This window comes from Hyperolius riggenbachi, chromosome 11 (assembly GCF_040937935.1).
Source record: "Hyperolius riggenbachi isolate aHypRig1 chromosome 11, aHypRig1.pri, whole genome shotgun sequence".
Classification (NCBI taxonomy): Eukaryota; Metazoa; Chordata; class Amphibia; order Anura; family Hyperoliidae; genus Hyperolius; species Hyperolius riggenbachi.
The window spans coordinates 38,547,328-38,575,134 of record NC_090656.1 but is presented as its reverse complement, the minus strand read 5'-3'; the positions used below and the strand labels follow the sequence as shown (position 1 = coordinate 38,575,134).

Below are 27,807 nucleotides of genomic sequence, written 5' to 3'. Positions count from 1 at the left end.
GTGCCGGCTCACCCCTCTGCATGACAAAGAGCAAACTAATCAGTCACTTGGAGAAAGTGCGGCATCTCGGCGGCCGGCGGCGACGCAGCCGGTTTATGTCTTGCCTGAATGTGTCATTATTTAAGCAGGTTTCATCCGGTGAAAGATGCTATCACACGCTCCCTCTGCTTTATGGCCACTGCTAAAAGTATTACTGGGCCGGCGAACAAAGGTGATTCATCAGGATGGGGAAAAATTGTGCCGCTTAAATCACAGGCAATAAAACGACCGTCTGAATTCAGAAACTTTCAGAAAGCTGAGTCTTTACTCTAACAGGAGGCACTCTGAGGTTAAACCGGCTTAAACCGCTCGCTTTAGTGGTTCTCATGGTTTTACAGAGGCATAGCAACACAGTTCTTGGCAACATCAATTGTTTAGGCCCTACAGGAAAATAAGGGCTTTTCAACTGGATGTAGATGTCACTGTTAACCAAGTAGCTGTCTCAGATATAACGATATGATGTACCATGAGGAAGTACTCTGACATTTAGCCGATCAGGTAATTTGGGTGCTGGGATTGGCAAGTTTTTTAATAGACGCCAATGGAAATTTTTGGTAATGGGGTGCCCAGGTGGGGATGTCGGGCAGCAGAAAGTCTTGTTTGCATTTGGGTAAAATTATCATCTTTCATATGGGTGAAGATAATGTTATAACTTAGCACCTGGGTACACCTGGGTTAAAAAAAGAAGTCGAAACGAACTTCCCGCTAAGAGAGGCTCGTAAATGATATGTGTTTTTTGTGGAAGGCAAGGGTGCAGAGAGCGCATACAAGGTGCAGGGAGCACGAGGAGGGCACGGGTGTACAGAGCACAAGGAAGGCGCAATAGCAGGGAGTGCGTGGTGGGCAAGGGTGCAGAGAGTGCGTGGAAGGCGCAGATGCAGGGAGCACGGGTGTACAGAGCACGTGGAAGGCGCAGATGCAGGGAGTGCGTGGTGGGCAAGGGTGCAGAGAGCGCATACAAGGCACAGATGCAGGGAGCACGTGGAGGGCACGGGTGTACAGAGCATGTGGAAGGCGCAATAGCAGGGAGTGCGTGGTGGGCAATGGTGCAGAGAGCACGTGGAAGGTGAGCACGGGTGTACAGAGCACGTGGAAGGCGCAGATGCAGGGAGTGCGTGGAGGGTAACCGTGCAGAGTGCGTGGAAGGCGCAGATGCAGGGAGCATGGGTGTACAGAGCACATGGAAGGCACAGATGCAGGGAGTGCGTGGAGGGCAAGGGCGCAGAGAGCACGTGGAAGGGGCAGATGCAGGAAGCGCGTGGAGGGCACGGGTGCAGGTAGCTTGTGGAAGGTGCAGATGCAGAAAGCACGTGGAAGGCACAGATGCAGGAAGCAAGTGGAAGGCGCACGTGGAGGGCAGAGGGGCAGGGAGCACGTGGAGGATAAGAGTGCAGAGAGTGCATGGAGGGTGCCGGTACAGAGAGCAGGTGGAAGGTGGCAGATGCAGAAAGTGAATGGATGACGTGGGTGCAGAAAGCACGTGAAAGGTGCGAGTATATAGCGTGGTTATTGCAGATAATAGGAGGATTAGATGGGGAGTTGTCACACCCTCTATACAGCACTTCTCCTGCTATGTCTGGCTGCGTGGACGTTCTTGTCACATCTTTCATCCACAACCAACCCCTCCAGTGGCGCACGGAGGGGGTTGTTCTGAGTGTCTAGAACAACCCCCTGCACCGGGACCGGAAGTGGGGCTGCCGCATGGCCCGGCCAGCTGGGGAGAGAAGACAGAAGAAAATGATGGAGGCGCCAGCCGCGCTAATAAGGGATGCGGGAGCTTTATTCCTCCCTCCCTCCCTCCCTCCCTCTGAATGCCCCTCACCTGCAGTGAATGTGTGCCCGGCTCCCCCATGAGTGTGTGCGCAGCGGAGCGGTAGGTCCTCTTACCGCAGATCAGGCGCACCAGCAACTGGAGTCTCATGCTTCCTGTTTACCATGACGTCACAGGAAGCATGAGACTCCAGTTGCTGGTGCGCCTGATCTGCGGTAAGAGGACCTACCGCTCCGCTGCGCACACACTCATGGGGGAGCCGGCACACATTCACCGCAGGTGAGGGGCATTCAGAGGGAGGGAGGGAGCGAGGAATAAAGCCGGTTCCCGCATCCCTTATTAGCGCGGCTGGCGCCTCCATCATTTTATTCTGTCTTCTCCCCCAGGCAATCTTCTCCCCACACAGGGGGCGGGCACCGGACCTTCACCTATCTTATACTGGGGGGCATATACCTATCTAATCTATCCTGGGGGGCATATACCTATCTAACCTATACTGGGGGCATATACCTATCTAACCTATACTGGGGGGCATATACCTATCTAATCTATACTGGGGGGCATATACCTATCTAACCTATACTGGGGGGCATATACCTATCTAATCTATACTGGGGGGCATATACCTATCTAACCTATACTGGGGGGCATATACCTATCTAACCTATACTGGGGGACATATACCTATCTAATCTATACTGGGGGGCATATACCTATCTAACCTATACTGGGGGGCATATACCTATCTAACCTATACTGGGGGGCATATACCTATCTAACCTATACTGGGGGACATATACCTATCTAACCTATACTGGGGGGCATATACCTATCTAACCTATACTGGGGGGCATATACCTATCTAATCTATACTGGGGGGCATATACCTATCTAACCTATACTGGGGGGCATATACCTATCTAACCTATATTGGGGGACATATACCTATCTAATCTATACTGGGGGGCATATACCTATCTAACCTATACTGGGGGGCATATACCTATCTAACCTATACTGGGGGACATATACCTATCTAATCTATACTGGGGGGCATATACCTATGTAACCTATACTGGGGGGCATATACCTATCTAACCTATACTGGGGGGCATATACCTATCTAACCTATACTGGGGGGCATATACCTATCTAACCTATACTGGGGGGCATATTCCTATCTAAGCTATACTGGGGGGCATATCCCTATCAAACCTATACTGGGGGGCATATCCCTATCTAAGCTATACTGGGGGGCATATCCCTATCAAACCTATACTGGGGGGCATATCCCTATCAAACCTATACTGGGGGGCATATCCCTATCAAACCTATACTGGGGGGCATATACCTATCTAACCTATACTGGGGGGCATATACCTATCTAACCTATACTGGGGGGCATATACCTATCTAACCTATACTGGGGGGCATAGCCCTATCTAACCTATACTGGGGGGCATATCCCTATCAAACCTATACTGGGGGGCATATACCTATCTAATCTATACTGGGGGGCATATACCTATCTAACCTATACTGGGGGCAACTTTATGGGCTACCTATACTGGGGGGGACCTATAGCTGGCTACCTATACTGCTACCTATACTGCGGGCACCTATACCTGTCTCCACGTTGGGGGCGCATTTTACGCCCTCACCCTGGGTGCAATTTAGCCTAGAAACTGCTAGTATTTGGCTCCACCCACACCATATTTTGGCCACGCCCACACGCCACTTTCAGGAACCCCCCCCCTTGGAAATCCTGGATTTGCCCCTGCCCTCTGCCTATTATTGTTGTTATTTGGCATAATCACTGATACAAATGACACGACTGTCTGATCTTTTCAACAACGCCTTTTGTACCACAATTTTAACTAATTAGAAGTAACTAAATTTGTAGGGAATGGGACATTTTGCCGGTTCTAATTGTCTCCAGTCTGTGGGATAGGTGTTTAGGATAATGTGTAGTCGCCTGATTGTGAAGTGCTGTATTCTCTTCCGCTCAGAGGAAGCAGATACCGCTAGAGGCGGGGAACTGTGTATATAAAGCAAGATGAGGTGTAAAGAAAACCTTCTCCTCATTATGAGAGTTCTGCCTGCCAGGAGAGGGGATATGAATCTCAAAGAGGAAAACGTAGTTGTCAACAGTGAAGCAGTTGAAATGACTATGCGGGAGCTGCTTTACCTGCCAATAGCTTTGGAATTCTGTCCAACTACTTATGTTTTAAACAACCCTGCTAGCCTGCGCAGTCAGGCAGGTGACACCTGTGCTCTTTCCTTTAGCTTTGCCGTTTCCTGTCCTATTTAGTGGTGTAAAGGAGACAATACACTTATCGATTTTCCCATTGATATTGGGTAAATTACATCACCGTGATCCAGAAATTGATGCCGCAAACTGGGCCCGATTGATTTTTGGCTGAAGTTGATTAAACTGCGATAGACAGAAGGTGTTGTTTGGTCAGTGGTGGGTCAGAAGCGCAGTGGAAGTGTTGTTCAGTTCGTAGACGACCAACGTGCAGAGTGTTTGCAGCGGCGCTAGTTCTCACCTGTCTGCCGGCATGTCTTCTCCCGTGCTCGGTGTCCTCTCTCCTTGCCTCCTCCCTAGAGGCCAAACACTAGAGGCCCAACAGCATAAACGCCAGACCTATAGCTGGCCTCTAACGTATGACACAGGGGAAGATACATGGATGACCACTGCGGCATGGAGAGGAGACACATGGAGGTGCGCCGGCAGACAAGTGAGCGTTAGCTCTGCTGACCACACTCTGCACCAAAGCAGGTAATTTGGTCGACCACTAGCGCCAGAAGTTTGGGTGCCGCCTTAGGCGCCTATTGAAATATCGGAATTGAGGGGCAATTTGGGAGCGGGCACTTAGTGGGCGTAAGGGTTAGGCGTCAAGTAGGGAGGTTTTTTTTCTTTTGGGAAGGGGGGGGGGGGGGGTTGTGGTTAGCCGTATTACAAAAAGGGTGTGTGCATCAAACACCAAGTGAACCCTTATATACCTGGCTTTGCAGATAAGGCCTAATTAGCTTATTCATGAGACACTGCTCAAGCAAATCTGCATTCGCTTTCGCATGCCAGGATATGCAGGGTTTTACCAACTAACTCGCCGCAAAATTTTTGCCCTGTGGGGGATTAGGTTGCGCAGCATTTAGCACTTATCCAGGATCGCCACGTGGAGGCCCCACCAGGATCCCAGGAAAAGGGGGCCAACAGAGCACTCCAAGCACTCTCACTGCTCAGAGACCCTGCAGCCGTCCCCCTGGGGGGGAGGTTAAGTGCAGGGCGGCCCCCCCAAGCACTGCCACCGCCAGGGAGGGCTGCCCGCACCCACCTCCCAAAGGATAGGACCTACCTTATTTCGTATTGCGTCCAAGTGCATTATTATGCCAGGCCAAATGTGCGCAACTTGGGAGCACTATGACAGGGGGGGAGTGAAGCATAGGTCACCCCAAGCCTAGTAAAGCTCAGGGGTGACTCTACAGCTCCACACCCCAATGGGGAAACAGGCTGCAGACAGCCCATGTAAAGATGGTCATCCACCACCTGCTTCCAGAAGAAAGGAACTGAAAACGTATTGCAAAAAAGGTGTGTGCATCAAACACCAAGTGAACCCTTATATACCTGGCTTTGCAGATAAGGCCTAATTAGCTTTTTTGTGAGACACTGCTCAAGCAAATCTGCTTTCGCATGTCAGGATATGCAGGGTTTTGCCAGCTAACTCACCGCAAAATTGTTTGTGGTTAGGCGTCTGGTAGAAAGTTTGTGGGGGGGATGGGGGAGGTAAGTCTGGGAAGGGGGGGTAAGTCTGGGAAGGGGGATTTAGGGTTAGGCGGTTAGGTGGGCAGGGCCGGATTTCTGGCAAGGCCGGATAGGCCATGGCCTAGGGCACCAGAAATTTAGGGGCGGCTCAGTGAGGGGCAGTAAAGCTGTTCTATGCAGCCATCCCTATCTACAAGGACAGCTTTAACCTTTGAACTCTCTGTTCTGTACTTGTGTCATCCTTGCAAGACCTGTAAGCTCTATCCTGCAGGTACACATCAGCCTAAGGCTCCCTGCACACTGCAAATTTGTTTTCTGATTACGATTACATTTCCGATTTGCACTTCCGATTTTCCCTGAATGCAATCAACAGAAAAACAGAGTCAAAAATGCAGCATTCAGCAATGATTAAAAGTCGGAATTGGAATCGGATGTAAAAACCGATTAAAAATCGGAATCGCATGCAGTGTGCAGGAAGCCTAACTCATGGTGACCCAATGGGTCCATCATTAACGAGATGGCAAACATAACATAAAAGTTCTTAAGGAAAACATAATTTATAATCTATATACGTATTACTGAAATAGTTAATGGGCTTTATCCACAAAGCAGTGCTAACCTACTTAGCACGCCTAAAGACTTTTGATAAGCATTGCACTAAGTAGGTTAGCACCGCTTTGAGGGAAAAACTTGCGCGCAAAGTTAAGTTTTGCGCGCGCAAAGTCCGGTGCGCGCGAAACGATGCATAGGGTTTAATGGCGTTGTGCGTGTAAAGTTTACGCGCAAAACTTTGTGCGCGAGTTTATTTTTTCACGCCTAAACTCAGTTTATGGTCTTTTCACCAGTGTGCTAACAGTTAGCACAGCTTTGTGAATCAAGCCCATTGTCTGTGACTTCCAATGATGGAAAGTAAGTAGAATTCTCATTGGGACACACAGAGACAACAACCATACAGATGGTATAGTTGGCCTTGGGCGGTAAAAAGTACAAATCCGGCCCTGTAGGTGGGAAGTTTGTTTGGGGAGATGGGGGGATGTTTAGCAGGGCAGGATTCTGAGTGAGAGTAGGGTTAGGTTTAGCCACAGTAAAATATCAATGTTTAATACCGATATTTTGCTATTGAGGTTACTGGGCGCCCAAATTTCCATGTGCTTTTTTCCGATACTTGCCTCTGCACAGCCTGGAATGTACACTTTACACAGGGGAGACCTGGGGGGCCTGGCAGGCAGTGCATGGCTCCATAGATATTTTATACTTAAATCTATTGAGAATCTGTGTACATTATATGGAAGGATTCAATTCCTCCCAGGTCAAATTTCATCTAGCAGATTGGTCTGATTGTCAAATCTGGTGGGCATACTGTATATTAGTGTATGGCCACCTCAATGACGCTGATCTATTCTTCTAACTCCCATTAAAATCCTATCACATAAAACCCCTGTGTCCCTGCGTCCTCTCATGTCCATGTGTTTATGCAAGTGCAGCACCCGGGCAGACTTGGGACAGCAGGACGACGGGTGCAGGGGGCATGTGCGGGAGCGCGGCCATTTGGGGAGTGAGGGGGTCGCGGCAGATCTCTAGTGCCCATTTTTAAATGGGCAGGCTTATTTCTAGTAAGGGCTCTTTCACACTAGAGTCCTTTTTCTGCGTTTTACCGCCACGGCCATAGTTTGCATTTTCCATGGTAAAATGAAAGTCCATAGACTTTAATTTTACCTTTCACACTTTTTTGAGCGTTGTGTTTTGAAGCTCCCCAGCGCTCTTTCAGGGCTGACTGCGGCGTTTCTCATTTCAATTGATAGTTATGTATTGGCCGGTAGATGACAGGTTGCTGTCATCTACCGGCCTCCTGGACCAGCCTCCACCTTCATTGACCACTTTTCAACATGGCTTCTCCACTTTCTATCCACTGACATTCCTTCCATCATCATTGGGGACTTTAACATCCCCATAGACACTAACTGTTCCACTACAACAAAATTCCTCTCACTCACCTCATCCTATGACCTCTCCCAGTGGTCCTCAACCTCCACCCACAAAGATGGCCACACTTTGGACCTAGTTTTTACCCGACTCTGCCCAGTTTCCACATTTAATAACGCTTTATTCCCCCTTTCAGATCACAATCTCATAATTTTTACAATCAGCCCCTCCCTGCCTCCTCCAACTACTGTAGTGCAGCCATCACGCTTATGCAGGAATTATCGCAACCTCGACCTCTGCTCCCTAGCTGACTCTCTAAAACCCCTGAGCTCCCTGTCATCCTACACTGACCCGGAGTCAGCATCCATCTACTACTCCACCACAGTCACCGCTGTTATGAACACAGCCGCCCCTCTCACCAACTTTCGCCCCCGCCGCATCAACAGACAGCCCTGGCTGACTGAACCGATCAAACAACTGAAAAGACAGTCCAGGGCAGCAGAACGGCAGTGGAGGAAAAGCACCAATGCAGATAACTTCGCCCACTATAAAAACACGCTGCTCCAGCTCAGGGACGCTCTCTCACTTGCAAAGCAGTCATACTTCTCTACACTTATTTCTTCACAATCCCATAACCCTAAACAACTTTTCAACACCTTCAGCTCTCTTCTCCACCCCCCGCCTCCCCCTACAACCACAAGCTTGTCTGCAGAAGACTTTGCAGCATATTTTGTGAGCAAAATTGAAACACTACAGAACAGCTTTCTAAAGCAACCCTCTTCACCGGTCCAATCACCTCTTCCTTTTTCCTCTCTGTCCGGCAGCTCCCCTACTATCAACTATCCCTCTCCACATAACCACTCACGCACTCATACCTCCTCCCCGCTAACAATCTTCTCAGCCTTAACTGAACAGCGTCTTTCTTCACTAATCTCTAAAGCTCATCTTACTACATGCGCCTCAGACCCTATTCCCTCTCATCTTATCCCCCAGGTCTCCTCCCCCTCATTCCTGCTTTAACAACACTGTTTAACCTTTCCATCTCAACTGGCACTTTCCCTTCTTCATTTAAACAAGCTATCATAACACCACTAATCAAAAAACCCTCTTTAGACTCTACGGCCCTTTCTAATTACCGCCCAGTCTCTCTCCTTCCCTTTGCCTCCAAACTGCTGGAACGCCACATTTACTCAGAGTTGTCTAACTTTCTCTCTGCTAATTCCCTGTTGGACCCCTTCCAGTCTGGCTTCCGCCCTCAACACTCTACGGAAACCGTTCTCACTAAGGTTGCCAATGACCTCCTAGCTGCTAAAGCCAAAGGCAGATTTTCGGTACTAATACTCCTAGATCTGTCCTCTGCCTTCGACACTGTTGATCATACCCTACTTCTCCAGACCCTCTCAACACTGGGAATCAAGGGCCTAGCACACTCCTGGCTCAACTCTTACCTGTCTGGACGTTCTTTCATGGTCTCCTATGCCAATACCAACTCCTCTCCACGCCCACTGTCTGTGGGAGTACCACAAGGGTCCGTCCTTGGACCCCTCCTCTTTTCCATTTACACCCATGGCCTGGGACAGATAATAAGCTCTTTTGGGTTTCAATATCACCTCTATGCTGATGACACCCAAATTTATTGTTCTGCCCCAGACCTCTCCACACTACTATCAAAAGTTCCCGAATGTCTATCCGCTGTATCTACATTTATGTCATCCCGCTTCCTTAAACTCAATATGAGCAAAACGGAGATTGTGATATTTCCACCTTCGCTCTCTGTTCCACCTCCCATTGTCCCAATCAATGTAGATAACACCCCAATAGCATCAACCCCCAAAGCTCGTTGCCTAGGGGTAACTCTGGACTCTGAGCTCTCCTTTAAACCACATATTAACACTTTAACTACCTCCTGCTACTTCCATCTCAAAAACATTTCCAGAATCCGTCCCTTCCTTTCACAAGAAGCAACTAAATTGCTTGTACATGCCCTAATCATCTCCCGCCTTGACTACTGCAACACCCTACTCTGTGGTCTACCAAAAAGCAAACTGGCACCTCTCCAATCCCTACTAAACTCTGCGGCCCGTCTCATCCACCTCTCTTCTAGATCCTCTGAGGCAGCCCCTCTCTGCCAATCCCTCCATTGGCTACCAGTTGCCCAAAGGATCCAGTTTAAACTTCTCACACTTGCATACAAAGCTCTATACAAGCTATCGCCTCCATACATTTCCTCTTTAATCTCCAGATACCTCCCCGCCCGGACCCTCCGTTCCTCACAGGAGACCCTTTTGTCCTCCAGCCTAGTCACCTCGTCTCACTATCGCATCCAAGACTTCTCACGGGCTGTCCCTCTCCTTTGGAACTCTCTCCCTCAGCCGGTTCGTCATGCCTCAAGTCTGGAAACCTTCAAACGTACTCTGAAAACACACCTGTTCAGACAAGCCTATAATTTGCTATAGGCAGCACTGAAGGCACACTGGCTCACCCACTAAACCTTGTGTTTCCTTCCCTTTTGTTTCCTCCCCACTATTATTATTATTTATTATTATTATTATTATTTAGTATTTATATAGCGCCAACATATTACGCAGCGCTGTACAGTATATATATATATATCTTGTCACTAACTGTCCCTCAAAGGAGCTCACAATCTAATCCCTACCATTGCCATATGTCTATATTATGTAGTGTAAGTACTGTAGTCTAGGGCCAATTTTTAGGGGGAGCCAATTAACTTATCTGTATGTTTTTGGAATGTGGGAGGAAACCGGAGTGCCCGGAGGAAACCCACGCAGACACGGAGAGAACATACAAACTCTTTGCAGATAGTGCCCTGGCTGGGATTCGAACCAGGGACCCAGCGCTGCAAGGCGAGAGCGCTAACCACTACACCACCGTGCTGCCCACTACCCTCTAGATTGTAAGCCCGCAAGGGCAGGGTCCTCCTCCTAGTGTTTCTCATACTGCTGTTATTTTAACATATGTACATGTACCAACCACATATCAACTATGTATGTATCTGTATTTACTCTATTCAATGTCATGACGGTACAGTGTCTTGTATTTCTTATGTATATTTGTTCCCCATTATTTGTTTGTACTATGTACAGCGCTACGGAAGATGTTGGCGCTATATAAATAAAAAATAATAATAATAATAATTGGCGTTACAAGGCCTTCAAAAAGCACCAAAACGCTGACAGCAAAAGGTAGCGTTTTAGCCTTTTTTACCGCTGCCTCTAGTGTGAAAGAACCCTAATAAGGAGGAATGCAGGAGTGTGATCTCTTTGATTCTACCAATCTCTACCAGTCACTATGCGTGTATTAATTCCCTGGTCAGTTGATAGCAGCACCCAGGGGCAGATTGCTGCATAGGCCACAGCATAAAGTAAGTGCTCCCCAAGGTGCAAGGCTGAACGTGTGGGGTACATGGGCTGCTATACATGGGAAGTAGGCTGTACACAGCTAAGGAAACTGTTACAGCTGCACAAGGTAGGTCTGCTACACTAAGGGCAAGTACTGCTTTGTATATAGTAACGGTAATCTGTTGCCCTCTAGTGAAGGGAGGGCACAACTGCACATAGAAGAGAGTTTTAAAGGGTTTTTAACATTCAAAAAGAAAAATTGCCCCCAAAAATGCAGTGCCTCTTTTTTTCCCCTTAAATGGATCTCTGTATGTCCCCCATTTGTTCTTTGTAAGTCCCCATTTTTTATTTTTACCTGGTCTAAGTGCCTGTGCCTAGCTGCAGGAACTGTGCAGTGCCAGGAGGATTGTGGGAAGTTTTTGCTTTATTTTTCTTAGCTACAGCATCAGGCTTATCTAAACATGCAAATAATAGAAAGATTCCTATGGATCGGATAAGTACACTATATGACTAGAAGGCACTTTAAACCCGCCATTTGAAGAGTTTACACCGTGATGCATGCCTGTTGTTGACTTTCAAAGCAGCAAGGTGTGACCTTCTTGCACAGCTCTGTCTGAGCCCTGGCCCTTGTTAAATTGTAATCAGCATGATAATGTGGATGGAAGTAGCAGTCGCAACCTGTCCACATAGCTCGCTATTACACTTTTGCTGCTTGCACCCCTTAACCCAAAAACTTAAAAAAATGTTACTGTATTTGTCCCTGTGGAGGCACAGATGGAAATAAGGTTTTCAAATTTTTCTTACTTTATTCAAACTATAAAAAAATAAATAAATAGTTCTTCATCTGGAATTCTACTCTGATAATAAACAATTGCAGTTCCAGAGACGGAACTTGTACATATGTATATTTGAGACTTTGATGTGCTGCATTTTTATATTTAATCAACTTGTACATTTGGTTTCCTATACCTCCTCCTCCTCCTCTTCCTTCTCGCCGTGTCCCCAGATCCCAGTAACGGTTTGTTGCTTGTAATTAATTGGGTGTTGACTATCTAAACGTGTCAGCGCCATCCATCTTTCACCGCGGGAGTACATTGTCATATCTCTCCTTTGCCTCTTCCAGCATTCAAGTCCATCAATCTCATATCTCATCTTCGCAGTTCACATTTAATACCGTATCAGGTTGGAACGGGGCCGAAAGGCGCGCAGCAAAAACTGCTTACTCTTTCTAAATGGCATCGTCCAAAAACTTGTTTTTTGGAAAAGCGGCCTCTGGGCACCAGAGGAGCCAGGAATTTGCACATATCCCCCATTTGGCCCCGTAAAAGTTACCTTACCGAAAGTGGGGATGAGACTTGAATGTCTTCATCTCCTCTTCTGCTGACCACCTCGAGAGGCAGCTTTGCATGAATAGCCTCTTTGGACAGGAGATGTCAGCAGGTCATGAAATATATTCTTCCTCTCGTATTTCCTGCCTGATCCTCTGGTCCCTGTGAATTTATGCATTTGGCCATCACCAAGGTTGCCTGCCTAGCTCGTCATTAGTATGCAAATCCCCATCATTTTACAGGCTGCCATCCCCTTCGCTGTCCTTTCCTGTTGTTTTTCTTCCGTTCTTAGATCCTCATGAATTTCATTAGGAAAGCAGATTAATATCTTGCTTATAATGTAGGCTTCAGCAGGAAAAGATGATTAACTGGCTGATAAGATCTTTTTGGTGTTTTCAAAGGATTTCTCCCAGCTAATTGTGAATTTGGACTTCTAGATGACGTATCATTTTTTTTCTTTCATACCAACAAATTAAATTACAGATATGTTATTGTTTTGCTGAAATGTTTACTCTTTTTAGCAACTAGGTTTGTAATGCATTCACATGCACTGTTTAGTTCTGGGGTTTTGTTAACTTGAAGCAGTTTGAGATTTTGTCATATAGCAATTTTGAATGATCAAAAAAATGCAATTAGTGAGTTTTGGCTTTTTAGCCACTTCACCCCAAGGCGGTTTTTACCTTAAAGGATACCCGAACTGAAATGTGACATAATGAGATAGACATGTGTATGTACAGTGCCTAGCACACAAATAACTTCCTGTCTGAGTCAGGACTGAGTCAGCCACTTACATACCTGATATTTAACTCTTTCAGGCACAGAAAGAAAAAAAGGAACACAGCATAGTTATTTGTGTGCTAGGCACTGTACATACACATGTCTATCTCATCATGTCACATGTCAGTTGAAGTATCCTTTAAAGAGGAACTTCAGCCTAAATAAACATACTGTCATTAAGTTATACTAGTTATGTTAATTAAAATAGATAGGTAATATAATCTCTTACCCACCCTGTTTTAAAAGAACAGGCAAATGTTTAATTTCATGAGGGCAACCATCTTTTTGGTTGAAAGGAGGTGACGGAGCATAAGACGCAGTTCCAACTGTTGTGTTTTCTGATCACCCCTCTCAGTTGCTAGGCAACGTGAATAACAACATAGGATATCCCATCATGCTTTGCACAGCATCAGGGAAAAAAAGCTCGGGCAGTTTTCTTTGATGGGTGGAGCTTAGCTAAAAATACAGCTAAAAATGATGCTTTGGTAAGAAAAACAAAGTTCTGAAGCTGTGAAACTGTTAAAGAAACACCAAACCTTTTCAGTTCTGCTGAGTAGATTTTTAGTCTGGAGGTTTACTTTAACGGACAAGATTTTCACCTTTCAGTGCACATCCCTCCCACTTGCCAATAGCTTAATCACTACTAATCACAATTAAATTATCTATATCTTTTTTTTTTCACCACCAATTGGGCTTTTTGAGGTTGATATTTGTTTTCAGTAATTACTTCATTGTCTATGCATTTTAAAGGGAAATACAAGGAAAAAATGAAAAAATACACTATTTCTCCAATTTCATCCCCTATAGTTTTAATATGAACACTGCTACTGTACATAAAACCCACACATTGTATCTGCCTATTTGTCCTGGTTATTACACGATTATAATTATGTCCCTAGTACAAAGTATGGTGACAAGATATCATTTGGAAATAAAGGTGTACTTTTTTTTGGTGTTTTTTTTTTCATTATTTTCACATGCACGCGTAGGAGCGCGCACAGCGGCATCAGCACTGCCTGACTTATAAAAACGTCCGGGAGCCATTAAGAGGCTCTTGCAGGACGTTTTTATATGCCAGCATGTCATTAAGTGGTTAAAGGATACCCGAAGTGACATGTGACATGAGATAGACATGGGTATGAACAGTGCCTAGCACACAAATAACTATGCTGTGCTCCTTTTTTTCTTTCTCTGCCTGAAAGAGTTAAATATCAGGTGTGTAAGTGGATGACTCACTCCTGACTCGGAATTTCTTATCAGTGAGGGTCACACTGTAGTCACTTCCTGTCTGAGTCAGGACTGAGTCAGCCACTTACACACCTGATATTTAACTCTTTCAGGCAGAGAAAGAAAAAAGGGAACACAGCATAGATATTTGTGTGCTAGGCACTGTACATACACAGGTCTATCTCATCATGTCACATGTCAATTTGGGTATCCTTTAAATTCTCAATAAAAACACAAACGTTTTAAGTCCTTTGTTGGAGAGCTTATTTGTGTCTGTTTATGTGATATTTGATAAACTGATGACCTATAAACCACTAAGGCCAGGCGCCCACTACAAGTCGCAATCACTTTGCGTTTCTTTGCTAGGGTTTTGTACAAAGATTTCCGCATCAATTTCCGTTGTTTTTGCACCATTTTTATTTTTTTGTTATTGCAAATTCTGATTGCGGTGTTCTTTTCGGTGTCCAGGTAATAGCATCACTGCAGAATAGCCTTTACGCTGTGATTTCAAAGCGATGTTGTAGCATCCTCATCTTTTGTATGGGGGCGCAATCCCTCCAAATATGCAGCAGGACTTACAATTGCTATTTTCCTTATGGGGTTTGCCTCTATTGACTTTCATTGGCATGGTGCTTTTGGAATCTCCAGCGATCCTCCCTATCTCAAAATGCTACTAAAATTACTCTAGTGGGCTTATATGGCCTTAGGGCAGAGACGCACTGCAGAGCGCTTTTGCATCCATTTTTGCGTTTAAAAACGTGCTCCCATTGACTTGCGTTAAAATTGCTGCCATCATCACGATTTTGAAAAATCGCGATTGCAGCATTTTTGCCACAATTTTACTGCAAGTTAGTGTAAATGCATGTCAGTTGGAACATGTTTTTTAAAAAAAAATGGATTGAAAAGCGCTCTGCAGTGTTTCTCGCCAGCGATTCCCAAAGTGCTAGGCTCATGAAATTCAATGTAGGTGATTCCACGGGAGTGATTTCCCCAAATCGCAATTGTGGGTTCTGCAGAATTTTTGGAGAGATTGCACTTTAGTACTAAGTATAGAATCGCTGCAATATCACTTTTTAATCACCTGTACAAAGTAATTTTGCAGCGATTTTGCCTGGAACCAAAAAAAATAAAAAAAAGTTAAAAAAAATGAAATTACAATGTACAAATCGCCAACATTAAATTAGAAAGAGAGGCTCCCTTAGCTGACTATCCTATTTGGCTTGGCACTGCTATAGGCCTGAGGAAACGGGCTTAGACCCGCGAAACGCGCCGCCACCTGTGCTACCAATAAAATCTTTTGTCTACACAAAGATTTGTCATCATTGAGGTAAGCAACCTCAAACCTTATTCCGGTTTTAAACTGCTTTTAAACGCTTTTATCTACAACCTGGGCGCCTCTTTCAACTATATAGTATATTAAATTAGAAAGTGTTTTACAATCAGCAGAAATGGCTACAAAAAGTGCCTCGCAAAATGCAATCACAATAGGTTACAAAATCTCAGCGAATCGATAAGTACCAAATCCCACCTAATAAAAGCCCAGGAATCTGCGTCAGTGTCAGGCAGCGAGTGCGCAGGCGTGGAGTCCTGGCCGTTGCCATGCGCATGGCCCCTGGGCAGACGTGGGCTGTCTGTCAATCTAGTACCAATTTTTTTAAAGTGTGCCTATTTGTCTAGTAGTATATAACCGTGGATAGGTTATAACAGAAAATAGCATTTCCTTTCATTTGTACAACGTAGTCATCCCTAAGCATCAACCACGCCAACATCATCTTTATTCAGTTTGCCTACACACTAAACAATGAGTTATCGTACCCCTGTCACTTGTCACACATCGTGAGCTGACGTTCATTCTGTTATCCAGATGTTAGATTAGTGTGTTGTACTCCTCTTCTCACATCAATGCGTCACCCTGAAGATATGACCGTGTAAATTGTGCCGCAGAAACAGGCGACTTCTCCCTCACTGAGTTTAAAGCAAACCGGAAGTGATAATACACTTCTTTGATAAACAACTGTATCTGTAGAACTAATCCTAAATAGAACTTTGTTGGTGTGTCCTAAAAAAAAAAAAAAAAAATCACGAGCAAAGAATTTTTATTATTTAAAAAAACAAACAAAAGTATTGTATGTTTTTGTTTTGTTTCTTTCACAGCTTTTTTAAAGATCAGCACACATAGACAACCACAGGGAACTACTACATTATGTCAAGCAAAGCCCACTACAATGACTGCTGGTGAGTGTGTGATCATGCCTCTATCTCATCTCTATGTTTACACCCCTCTTTCTGCAGGATGCTTCATAAAGACACCCCCCCCCCCCCCACCCCCCAATATTTTTTAATGTGTCACACGTGAAAACCTTGCACCATAGGCACTTCAGATAAGTCAGAGAGATGCAGATCCAGTGGACAGGGACATTTCTATTTCTTTCATTTCCAGGGATAAAAAAAATATAAGCAACTCCAGCGAAATTCAGGTTACTCTTGGTTTAAAAAAAAGTGTGTGGTAATGTATGTATGTGTGTGTTCATATATATATTATTCTCCCCAGAATTTTTTCCTAGGCAGGTGGCACGGGAGAATGCAGGGCCGTTGCGTCTCTGCTTACCGCATAGGAAGAGGCAAGCCGACGACGGCCGGGTGCTAACCAAAATTAGCCGGGTGAAGCACCAGGTTAAAAGAGCCTGGGAAAAAAATAAAAAAATAATATAAATATATATATATATATATATATATATATAAATAAATATATATATATATATATATATATATATATATATATATATATATATATATACATACATACATATATACATATACATATATATATATATATACATACATACGTACTCTTTATTGTCCACTGAGAGAGGCTTAAAGATCAAACAGGTTACTCATCCTTTCGCAAAAAAAAAATGTTCATTGATCTCAAACCCCGCCCCTCCCTGTCACTTGCCTGAAGCCTTGCCGAGAAGACCCGAGCTCAGAGGCCACCCCCACCTGTGTTGCCATGTCCCGCCCCCAGCTCTGTGGCAGCCTATCGGGCTTCTGAACTGTCTTTAGGCAAATTGGCCATGGTGTTTTTTGGGAGATTTTTTTCAACAGGAACAGGGTTTAAAGGGACTCCGAGCAGTGCAGAAACTATGGAAAGATGCATATCATTTTAAAGCTCGCTTTCTCCTCTTTCCAATGATATATAAACCACCGCCCTATGCCTTTTAGTTTTCGCTATTTTCGCGATTGAAATTGCCGTGGCCGCGATTTCAATTGCGAAAATAGAGAAAACTAAAAGGCGTAGGGCGACGATTTAGATGTCGTCAGAAAGAGGAGAAAGAGAGCTTTAAAATGATATCCATCTTTCCATAGTTACTTGTATTACACAGGACGACACATTCCCCAGTATCAACTGGCAGATGATACTTTAGCAAATAGCATCCCTAGTGGTCATCGAGTCATACGTAAGAGATTTGGCATGATGTATTGTGGGCAGCTTGCTGTCAGTCTATATCTGGAAATCTGCACCAGTGTCACTTCCTCCCAGGGCTGCTGCTTCCACAGGCGTAAACTTGCCAAGGTTGAGTTTACAATTTTTCCACTCCAGTCCACCTTTGTACACAGAGCTCCTCTTCTGTGTACAGCAGCTCCCTCCCATTCCATGTGCAGCCCCGTCTTCCATGTGTAATATCCATGTACAGCAGCCTCCCTCCCATTCCATAAGCAGCCTCCTGTTCCATGTGTACCTCTCATGTACAGCACCCCCTACCATTCCATATGCACCCCTCATCTTCCGTGTGTTTCATCTGTGTACAGCAGCCCCTTCCTACCCATGTGCAGCCCCCTCTTCTATGTGTAACATCCATGTACAGCAGCTCCCCACCCATTCCATGTTCAGCCCCTTCCATGTTCCATGTTTCAGCCCTCTTCCATGTTTAATATCCATATAAAGCAGCCCTTATCACATTTCCATATGCAGCCCCTTCTTCCATGTGTACCATCCATGTACAGCAGTAAATATACAGACAGGCAATCTGGTTCCTCCCATTGTAAAATATTTCCTTTCCCTGATTTACGGTCTGAAATGTATCACAGTTGTCATATGATTTCTACGGAATGTTTGTTTTTCTTCCGAAGCCAGCTGAAAAAACACCTGGTCGCCCAGAATGCCCTGGGGATGCTCTGGGGAGGAGCTTTCTACATAGCTAAACAGCCTAGGCTGTGACATCACTGGGAGGGTGGGGCCACATACCGATATACAACAAATAGCTATAGGAAGTGTTTGTGATGCTGAAACCAGGAAAATGACTATAAAAGTCGGTGTCCTGAATAATTTACTGCATTCTACTATATGTCACTACAGGGCCTCTTTGAATATTCCTTAAAAGTGCAGTCATTGAAAAGTATACAAAATCTGTTCTAGAAAATATGAAATAATAAACATGCACAGCATACAGTCAGTGCAGGGGCGCTTTATGCCAGGACTGTCTGGTGCCTGCATGATGGGCAAGCATTCAGCTTCTTATGAGTAAAGAGACCCTCTCCCTGCTGCGGATCACTTCAGGCTAATGAAGGAGGAATATAGTGCTGAACGTTGCTGGTGAGTCTTGAAATGTCTTCGGATTCAGCCCTCTTTATAAACAGACCTGTAGGTATCTCTGAGAGCAGAGCGAGCGTTCGGCTATCGTTTCCATCGAGCGCCATAATGCGGGCCGTGCAATGTGTGTGGCTCATGCTGCTTTCATGGCGGCGAGAGGCGTGCTGCTCCGCTATCTTCTTAAGCACCTTTGATAGGATTACATTAATGTTGAATAAGGGTTACCAACATGGATTAGTCTTTATAAAGCGGCTTCTCTGAGCATGACCTACATAATATGGAATGAGCTAATCCGGTATGTATAGAAAATCACTAAATCTTCGCTCCGCGCAGAACTTCTCTGTGTAACCCAGACTTGACATTACAGTCCTCCTCCTCCTCCGAGGGCGGTGAATTTCAATCGGAATTGAAAGCTACCATATAACGGTCACCACAAGCCAATTATATTAAAGTACACAATCAAAGGTTAGGTGAAAACTGCAGGTACAAATGATCAGCAGTTACAGAGATAGTGGGCCTGAGAACACCAGGACTCTTATGGTAAGGCTGCAATAACTAATGTTTTTTGCTGCTTTTCCGTGTATTCATTGTTAAGTCATTAAGGAGCCTTGACTGGGAAGTATGAGTATCATAGCCAATGGCTTGCGGGTTATTTAGAACTCATACGCTATATGTTGTGCCTGTACAACAGCCAATCCAGGCTCTTATACCCTTTCAGAAGTTTGTTCGTCATCCTTTGAAAAGGATTCTATTTGCAAAAGTCAACCTCTGGATTGGACGCTGAGCATGTGCACTCAACTTCTTTGGTTCAATGCGGGGGGATACCCTCTTTTTCTTATCTACAGAGAGCGACTTCTTAATCCTGAGTGGGGACAGGTCAAACTCCTCACCTGCGTATACAGTGGTTGCCTGAAGGTAACCCTGGTTTGTGAGTATAATTTTACTCTTTTTCATTATACCATTTGCCTAAACTTACTACACCATATCGGGCTCTCGGTTCTCTCTCCCTTTGTATACCCAACTTCTTTGGTTGACCATGGTCTATTCTAAGGGGAACCTGTCCCGTTAAACCGCTGTATGGTTGTGGCCACTGTGCTGCAGCTCATTTTCAGGGCGGGTGTTGTCAATCCCCTCATAGCCTAGGCCATCTTTATGTAGCACTTTTTTTTTTTTTAAGAAATTCAGAGAGTTCTCCGCAGTGAGGTGCCATGCTGAACTTCCAGTGACCAGTATGAGAGAGCGATCACTCCAAATAACACACACCTGCTCCCCATTCACACCTTAGACCTTGTAACACTAACAAGTCACATGACCCCGGGGTGGGAAATGTCTAATTTGGCAGAATTTTGACATTCTTCTCTAAGGGGTGTACTCAATTTGTTGCCAGTGGTTTAGACATTGACTGTGTGTCGAGTTAGTTTGATGGAACAGCAACTTACACTGTTGTACAAGCTGTACACTGACTACTTTACATTGTATCACAGCGTCATATCTTCAGTGCTGTCCCATGAAAAGATATATTAAAATATTTAGAAAACTGTTAGAGGTGCTGCGTACTCATTTTTGTGAGCAGGGCAGAGGCAAGAGAGGCTCAGGCCGCAGTGTAGGAGGGGGGCGCACAACTCACTCAGCTATCATCCCCTATTGTGTTTGTAGCAGGGAGAAATAAGAGAAGGGGATACATGGCAGTGACTGTAAGCCATATAAATAGAGATTAAGGTGTTGGGGGGGGGGGGGGGGAGGGGGGAGGGGGGTTGGGGCCCTGGGGAGCCTCTTAGTCTAATAGCAATCAGTGTGTGACGGCTGGGGTAGGAGGGATGGAGGGCGCACATTGGTGTCTCAGCCTTGGGTGCTGGAGGACCTTGTCCCGACTCTGTTTGTGAGATACTTGTGTGTTGCTTTGTGGCCCATGGTTCACTGTTTAGTGATTTGGCTTCGCAGTCCCAGGTGTGAACCCCAACCTGTAAATCATTGCCTTGTATTTACGTGACTGTCCTGCATGTGCTCCAAGCACCTCCCACATCCCAACCATAACTATACTGGTAGTTTGATCCGCTTCTCTCCAATTGAGGACTTCAATGCCATAGGATCATTGGATCCTTAGATTAACTCTGAACACCATGAACAATATACAGCATCTCACATATAACTGAGATAAAATAGAAGCACAGTATCTCACAGTGAGTACACCTCTCCCATTTTTCCAGCACTGCCGTAATTCTCTTTGGCATGGAGGTCACTAGAGCTCACAGGTTGCCACTGGAATCCTTTTTCACTCCTCATGATGAAGCTGGTGGATTTTAAGAACACCTCCTCCTCATCCAATCAGTGCACTTGGGCTGGTGGGTTGACCTCCCTGCAGGTACAATACACAGCAAGCCTCCAAATCTCCAGTAGAGCTTGACTTTCTTACTAGGAAGCCCAGCATGCTTTACACGTTGAATGTCACATTTGCATTCTGTACAAATACTGGAGAAGAATGACTGAAAGTCTGTAAATTGCTGCAGAGTCTTCCTCTATCACCCCTGCCAAGTAAAGTAACTATAGTGTTGTCTATCTGTGGCTTGGGGGAGTCCGCTATACCCCTATCACACATACATATTAGTCGGCACAAGCTCTCTGGCACCCGCTGACCACAGCTGTGATATTGTCCAGGTCTAGTCCTGCTCCTGAAATACTTCATTAATCTATATTACCTTTGCTCTGCCTTCCACGGTGCATTTTCCATAGCTTTACAATAATAATAAATTATTTACACTTGGAATGCGATGGAAAGGTCAGTCCCCGCAGCCAGCAGAACGCACTGCTGCTCATGGTAAGAACAGATTAAAGGAAATATTTATCTCTTCAGCATGGAGGAATTAATACGGCTGTATTACAGAAGACCTCAACCACGGGGCCATACCGCTTTACATTCTTATCATGTGTTGTTTAAGGGACCACTATAGGGAAAATGCTGCAAATTCTATTTCCCCTGTAGTCATTGATGTCACCGTACAAATAATATGATCCTCAGTATTCTTTGTGTCTAACAATGTTCGGAAATGCCACATTTCAAAATCTATACAAGTAAAAAAATGCTCATGTCTCTAATAGACAAAGATAGTGAGTGGTATTGAGACACTTCCACATCCTGAAAGGAACAATGCAAGAAACAGGGAGGTTTCTTTGTCTGCCTAGCCTATGCCTAAAAACTGCTCATCTAGGGGTATTTGGAGTCCGATACAATTTGTTGGAAAGAAGGGGCTTAGGGGCATTCTGTGGGGGATGGGTAAATGATATAAGCCTCTTCAGGTTAAATATACCAAAATGATGTCATGAATTATTCTTTTACTAATTTTACCTCAACTGAAAGGAAAGATAATTCATAAGATGGGCAGCACGGTGGCGTAGTGGTTAGCGCTCCTGCCTTGCAGCGCTGGGTCCCTGGTTCGAATCCCAGCCAGGTAAACATCTGCAAGGAGTTTGAATGTTCTCCCCGTGTCTGTGTGGGTTTCCTCCGGGCTCCGGTTTCCTCCCACATCCCAAAAACATACAGATAACTTAATTGGCTCCCCCCTAAAAATTGACCCTAGACTCTATTTGGCATAGTAGAACAGTAGCTTAAAGCATACATTTTTTATGTGCACCACTCTGGAAATTGTCACGCATTCCCAGCCCTTACATGACGGGAAGTGACAAGTTTAACTTGTAGGAAATAAAGAATTGGCTTCCAGAATGTTTGGACCAGCAGACCCCTCCACACACCATGAAGAAACTCAGCAGCGAGAGAGACCATGCCTAAAATTGTTCTCATTAGGAACTGCAGACACTTTAACCACTTGGGCACCGGACAGTTCTGGCCAGAGCCATCTTTTTTTACTATTTTGCTGAGTGATTACTGTGATTGGCTCTCAGTAATCACGGGGTCAGGAGCCAATAAAATACAGTAGCTCTGCTGTCAGCGTAACAGCAGAGCAAGCGGAAGTAGCAAATGGCGAGATCGATGAGACCACGCAGTGGGGCTGATTAAAATCTATGCCCTGGGAGGAATAACCGGACACAAATGGGGTTTAGATTTCAATCAGTGAGGTCTGGAACCGGTTAAAGAGACACTGAAGTGAGTCTAATAGCATGTTATTACTGTAAAGCACCTTACACAGGGCTAAACCACTGCTATCCTGCTGCAAAACGAGGAGTCTTTACCCCCAAATCCCCTCTGTAAGCGGTGGAGCGCTTCCTGAGGAGACAGAGCTTAGCCCTGTAGCTCTGCCTCTCAGCACGTCAATCCCCGCTGATCGCCGCCTCTCCCCGCCCCTCTCAATCTACCTTCACAGAGAGGGGCGGGGGAGAGGCAGAGATCCGTGCCGCAATTGACGTGCATGGAGGCAGAGCTGCAACTCATAGCTCTGCCTCCATGACCAGAAAAATCCACGACCAAGAAAGTAGTGGATTTTGCCGGGGGGATTTGTGTGGTAAAGACCCCTCGTTCTGCCGCGAGATAGCGACGGTTTAGCACTATGTAAGGTGCTTTACAGTAATAACATGCTATAGACTCACTTCAGAGTCTCTTTAAATAGCAACAAAAACATTTGTAAAGCATTTTCGCCCACAGGACCTAAAGTGAATAAGCTTGTCTCAGATCAGTACAAAGTGATGTGTTACGGGGGAAAAGTTATGTGATGATAAATAACAAAGTGGCTTTTCAGTTTTTATATAAAGGCCTCCAGGCTTGGAGATGTCTTGATTGGGTGTGGCAAGGTGTTCCAAATGGTGGGGGCTCTGACTCTAAAGAGACTCTGTAACAAAATGTTCAGCCTTATTTCTTCTATCCTATAAGTTCCTATACCTGTTCTAATGTGCTCTGGCTTACTGCAGACTTTTCTAGTTACACTGTCTTTGTAATATATCTTATCTTCTTTCCTTTGTCAGGCTTTGTCAACATAGAGAAGAATGCACTGCTCTGCTGTGATAGAGAGAAGTTATGCATGCTCTCTGCACGCCCCCTGCAGGCTCTGTGTGTGTGCTTTGTTTATCTCTCACAAACAGGTCTCTGCTTTCAGTTTCAGCTTGTCAAGCTGAGAAACTGTCTGAATCCCTCACAGGAGTGCAGATAATTCACTTTGTAATAAAAACTTGTAGTATACTGTAGCATGATATATATATATATATATATATATATATATATATATATATATATATATATATATATATATATATATATATATATATATATATATAATTATACCTCACTTCCTGGTAAGCAGCCATGTTTTTTGTTAGTAAACACTGCCTAAAACTGGCGATGAAAGCCAGGATTACGGTGGGGAGCGACAGAAACCGCAAAGAGGGACCCAGGAGATCACAGTGACTCAATTGGTATGTTTTTTATTGTACAAATCGGACAGTAGAGATTCTCTCTAAATTATGCAGGAGAACAGAGGTGCCAAAAGGATAAAAGGAAGCTCAATGAGCTTAAAAAACAAATTCTTGGTAAATAGAGGAGATAGTGGGTAGCACGGTGGCGTAGTGGTTAGCGCTCTCGCCTTGCAGCGCTGGGTCCCCGGTTCGAATCCCAGCCAGGGCACCATCTGCAAGGAGTTTGTATGTTCTCCCCATGTCTGCGTGGGTTTCCTCTGGGTACTCCGGTTTCTTCCCACATCCCAAAAACATACTGATAAGTTAATTGGCTCACCCCTAAATTGGCCCTAGACTACAGTACTTACACTACATAATACATACATAGACATATGATAATAGTAGGGATTAGATTGTGAGGGACAGTTCGTGACAATATATATACACTGTACAGCGCTGCGTAAGATGTCGGCGCTATATAAATACTAAATAATAATAATAATAATAATAGTGGTGGACTTACCTCCTCCAAGTAGACACACAACGACTGTAGTAAAGACGGTCAATATATTTTATTTATGAACTCCAAATATGCAACGCGTTTCGCAGGTTTGATCCCGCTTCATCAGGCAATAACAGAGCAATAGCATATGTGGTCAGTAGAAGAGCCAGGCATCTCTGTGATTCTCTCTAAAGGTTTTTAGTTGAACTCTGGTGGTGGTCAAGTTTTTGGATCCTTTTGATCTGAGGATGTTAAAGGTGTGACGCAGTTGCAACAAAATCCTTCAGGTATCCGGGGCCTAGGCTGAGTAGGTATTTGAATGTTAGCATGACAATTTTTAAGAAAATTCTCCATTTTATGGGTAGCTAGTGTAGTGATCGAAGGATTGAGGTTATGTGGCAACGGCGGGGTTGAATTGATAACAGCCTTGCGGCAGTATTCTGTACTAGCTGCAGGTGGTATAAGTCTATATTTGCAAGACTTGCATGGAGGGCATTGCAATAGTCCAGTTGTGCAATACCAGTTGCTTGGCTGTCCTGCTGATCCTCTGCCTCTAATACATTTAGCCATAGCCCCTGAACAAGCATGCACCAGATCAAGTGTTCCCGACATTAATGTTGAAGCTGACAAGATAAGCTGCATGCTAGTTTCCAGTGTTATTCAGACACTACTGCATCCAAATAAATCAGCAGGGCTGCCAGGCTATTGGTATTGTTTAAGGGGGAATAAATATGGCAGCCTCTATATACCTCTCGCTACAGTTGTCCTTTAAGACCAGAGTAATAAGCGCAACTAGAAAACAATAATATAATGATATTCGGACAAAGAGAGACCTGGGATCTAGGGTGGTCAGTTGCTCCTCCGCAGATCATGTGACGTTGTGTGCTGTACACAGCTTGGCGGGAAGGAGCTGTGATGGCGGTACGGACACCATTACTGACTTGCAGAGCAGAGCAGGCTATTAATCTTCATCCCATAATAAGGTGTTATGATTGGATAGTGAGGTGCCCGGGGGTTTCCAATATCAGAATCTGGCCCTACATATCGCGTGACTACAAGGTGATGGGCGAGCAGAGAAAGCAATCAGTCTTTTTCATTATTGCTTTAGATCTTTGACCTAGGCTTAAAAAAGAAATATTAGACTTCAAAGCATGTGAAATGAGCGTGTGTGTTACGCATTGCCTCTGATCAGATATTTAATTTCATTCTTCGCTGCAGATTTGAATCTTGAATTTGCAGTAATCAATGCAATATACAGAGCTACCGCCTTCTGCGTCCTACTGTACAAAATATTATATGTGAAGTCGGAAGGTGGTTCCAGTGTTCATGTTCTGGGGCAGCACGGTGGCGTAGTGCATAGGTTCTCAACGAGTGGTACGCGTACCCCAGGGGGTACTTCTGATGGTTCCAGGGGGTACTCGGGCTTGATATACTTAACCAAAAATAACACATTTAGAGTATTAGAAAATGATAAATCTTATTTAAACAGCACTAAATTAGTATTTTAGCTAATTAAAAGCAATAGCAAATGCTTGGAAATTGTTTAGAACCAATTATAATGTACTACGATTAAATATATATTTGTCAAGGGGTACTTGTGATAATGTTTACTATGCCAGGGGGTACTTGGTGAGTACAGGGTTTTAAAAGGGGTACATACCAAAAAAATGTTGAGAAACACTGGCGTAGTGGATAGCACTATTGCTGGGTCTTTGGTTTGACTCCCAGCCAGGGCACTTTCTGCACAGACTTTGTTCTCTCCGTGTCTGTGTGGGCTTCCTCTAGGGACTCTTGTTTCCTCCAACAATCCAAAAACATTCAGATAAATTATTTGGCTTCCCTCTATTTTTTACGTTTGTTTTAAATCAAATGAATCCACAACATTATTATTGTTTGTTTATCTCCTGAGGAAAATGACCTAACATTATGTAGTGTGTATGTGAGCGTGCTACAGAGCTGAGGCAGAGGCGAGAGAGGCTCCAGCCTCAGGGCGCAGTGTAGGAGGGGGCGCACAACTTACTCAGCTATCATTCCCCTATTGTGTTTAAAGCAGAGATAAATAAGAAAAGAGGATACGTGACAGTGACTGCAAGCCAGATAACTAGATATTAAGGTGTTGGGAGCCCTGGTGCGTCTTAGTCTAATAGCAATCCGTGTCTGGCGCTCGGGTGGGAGGAATAGAGGGGAGCACTTTGGTATCTCAGCCTTGGAAGCTGGAGGACCTTGTCCTGGCTCTGGCTTGCCATAAGTATGTGAACTCCCAAAACTATTAGTTCATTTGAAGGTACAATAAGTAAGGTGTTTTAAGTTAAGTGGGATAATATTTAGAAGTGAATAAAACATTATGTTCAATAAAGACCAGACCAGGACGCTATTTTCACTGCAATCCGAAGGGGACTCCCTTTTTCACTGTTCATTTTTTTTTCCGTCTTTGTCTCTCTCGCTCCCTCTCTCGTTTTTCTCTTCTTTTTCTCTATCCTTTCCTCACCTCTCTCTTCCCCAAGGACAGACTATGAGGCATCTGATTCATTTATTGTTTGAGTGTTTATCATGTAAGCTTTTAAATACCATAGATGGCAGCAGATTACTCCCCTGGTCCCTTTCCTGAGTCCATCTTTTCATGTTTCTATCTATGCCCTGCCTTGTATAATCTACTACTGTTTGTACCACTGTATGTCACTGTACCGCCACCGACCCTGTAGGGCAAAACCTATTCCGGGCACAACCCTTGTTGTACTTGGCAAAATAAACCGGATTCTGATCCTGAACATAAGGTACTCTGGATGAACATAAATCTGGGGGTTTACCACCCTTGTATGAACCTCACAACACAGGAAGTGTGTCACACATTTAATAATGCAGATTTCTAGACCCCTTCTTAAGGCCTCGTTCCCATTGCGTTCTGTTCTCGTGGCCATCCGCGTTGGGCGTTTTTTTAAGCTTTTTTTTTCGATTTCTGTGCATTGGACGTTTTTGTTAAGTGCTTTTCTAAGCGCTTTTGCACAGCGGTTTTTTAATTCACTCCCTGAGGCAAGTCAGGAAGTGAACTCTTTGACCCGGAAAAGAATAAATACAATGTATTTATTCTTAAAAATGCTCACGAAATCGCTGCACAAAGCGATTTTGTGAGCATTTTGCGTTTTCCTATACCTTGCATTGAGGCAAAATCGCCTCAAAAATGGCC

At 44.7% G+C, this 27,807-nt stretch overlaps 1 protein-coding gene across 10 annotated transcripts in view; it reads left to right on the top strand.

The window, feature by feature from the left end:
* The window catches only part of CHST8 (carbohydrate sulfotransferase 8), a 584,914-nt gene that overhangs the window by 398,232 nt on the left and 158,875 nt on the right, over positions 1–27,807 (top strand). For 8 of the 10 annotated variants that reach the window (XM_068260863.1, XM_068260868.1, XM_068260865.1 and 5 more), the window contains one exon: positions 16,348–16,428. The exons of the other annotated variants lie outside the window; for them this stretch is intronic. In XM_068260863.1, the coding sequence (XP_068116964.1) occupies positions 16,348–16,428 (81 nt within the window). The remainder of the gene's footprint in view (positions 1–16,347; positions 16,429–27,807) is intronic. 10 annotated transcript variants of the gene reach the window in all.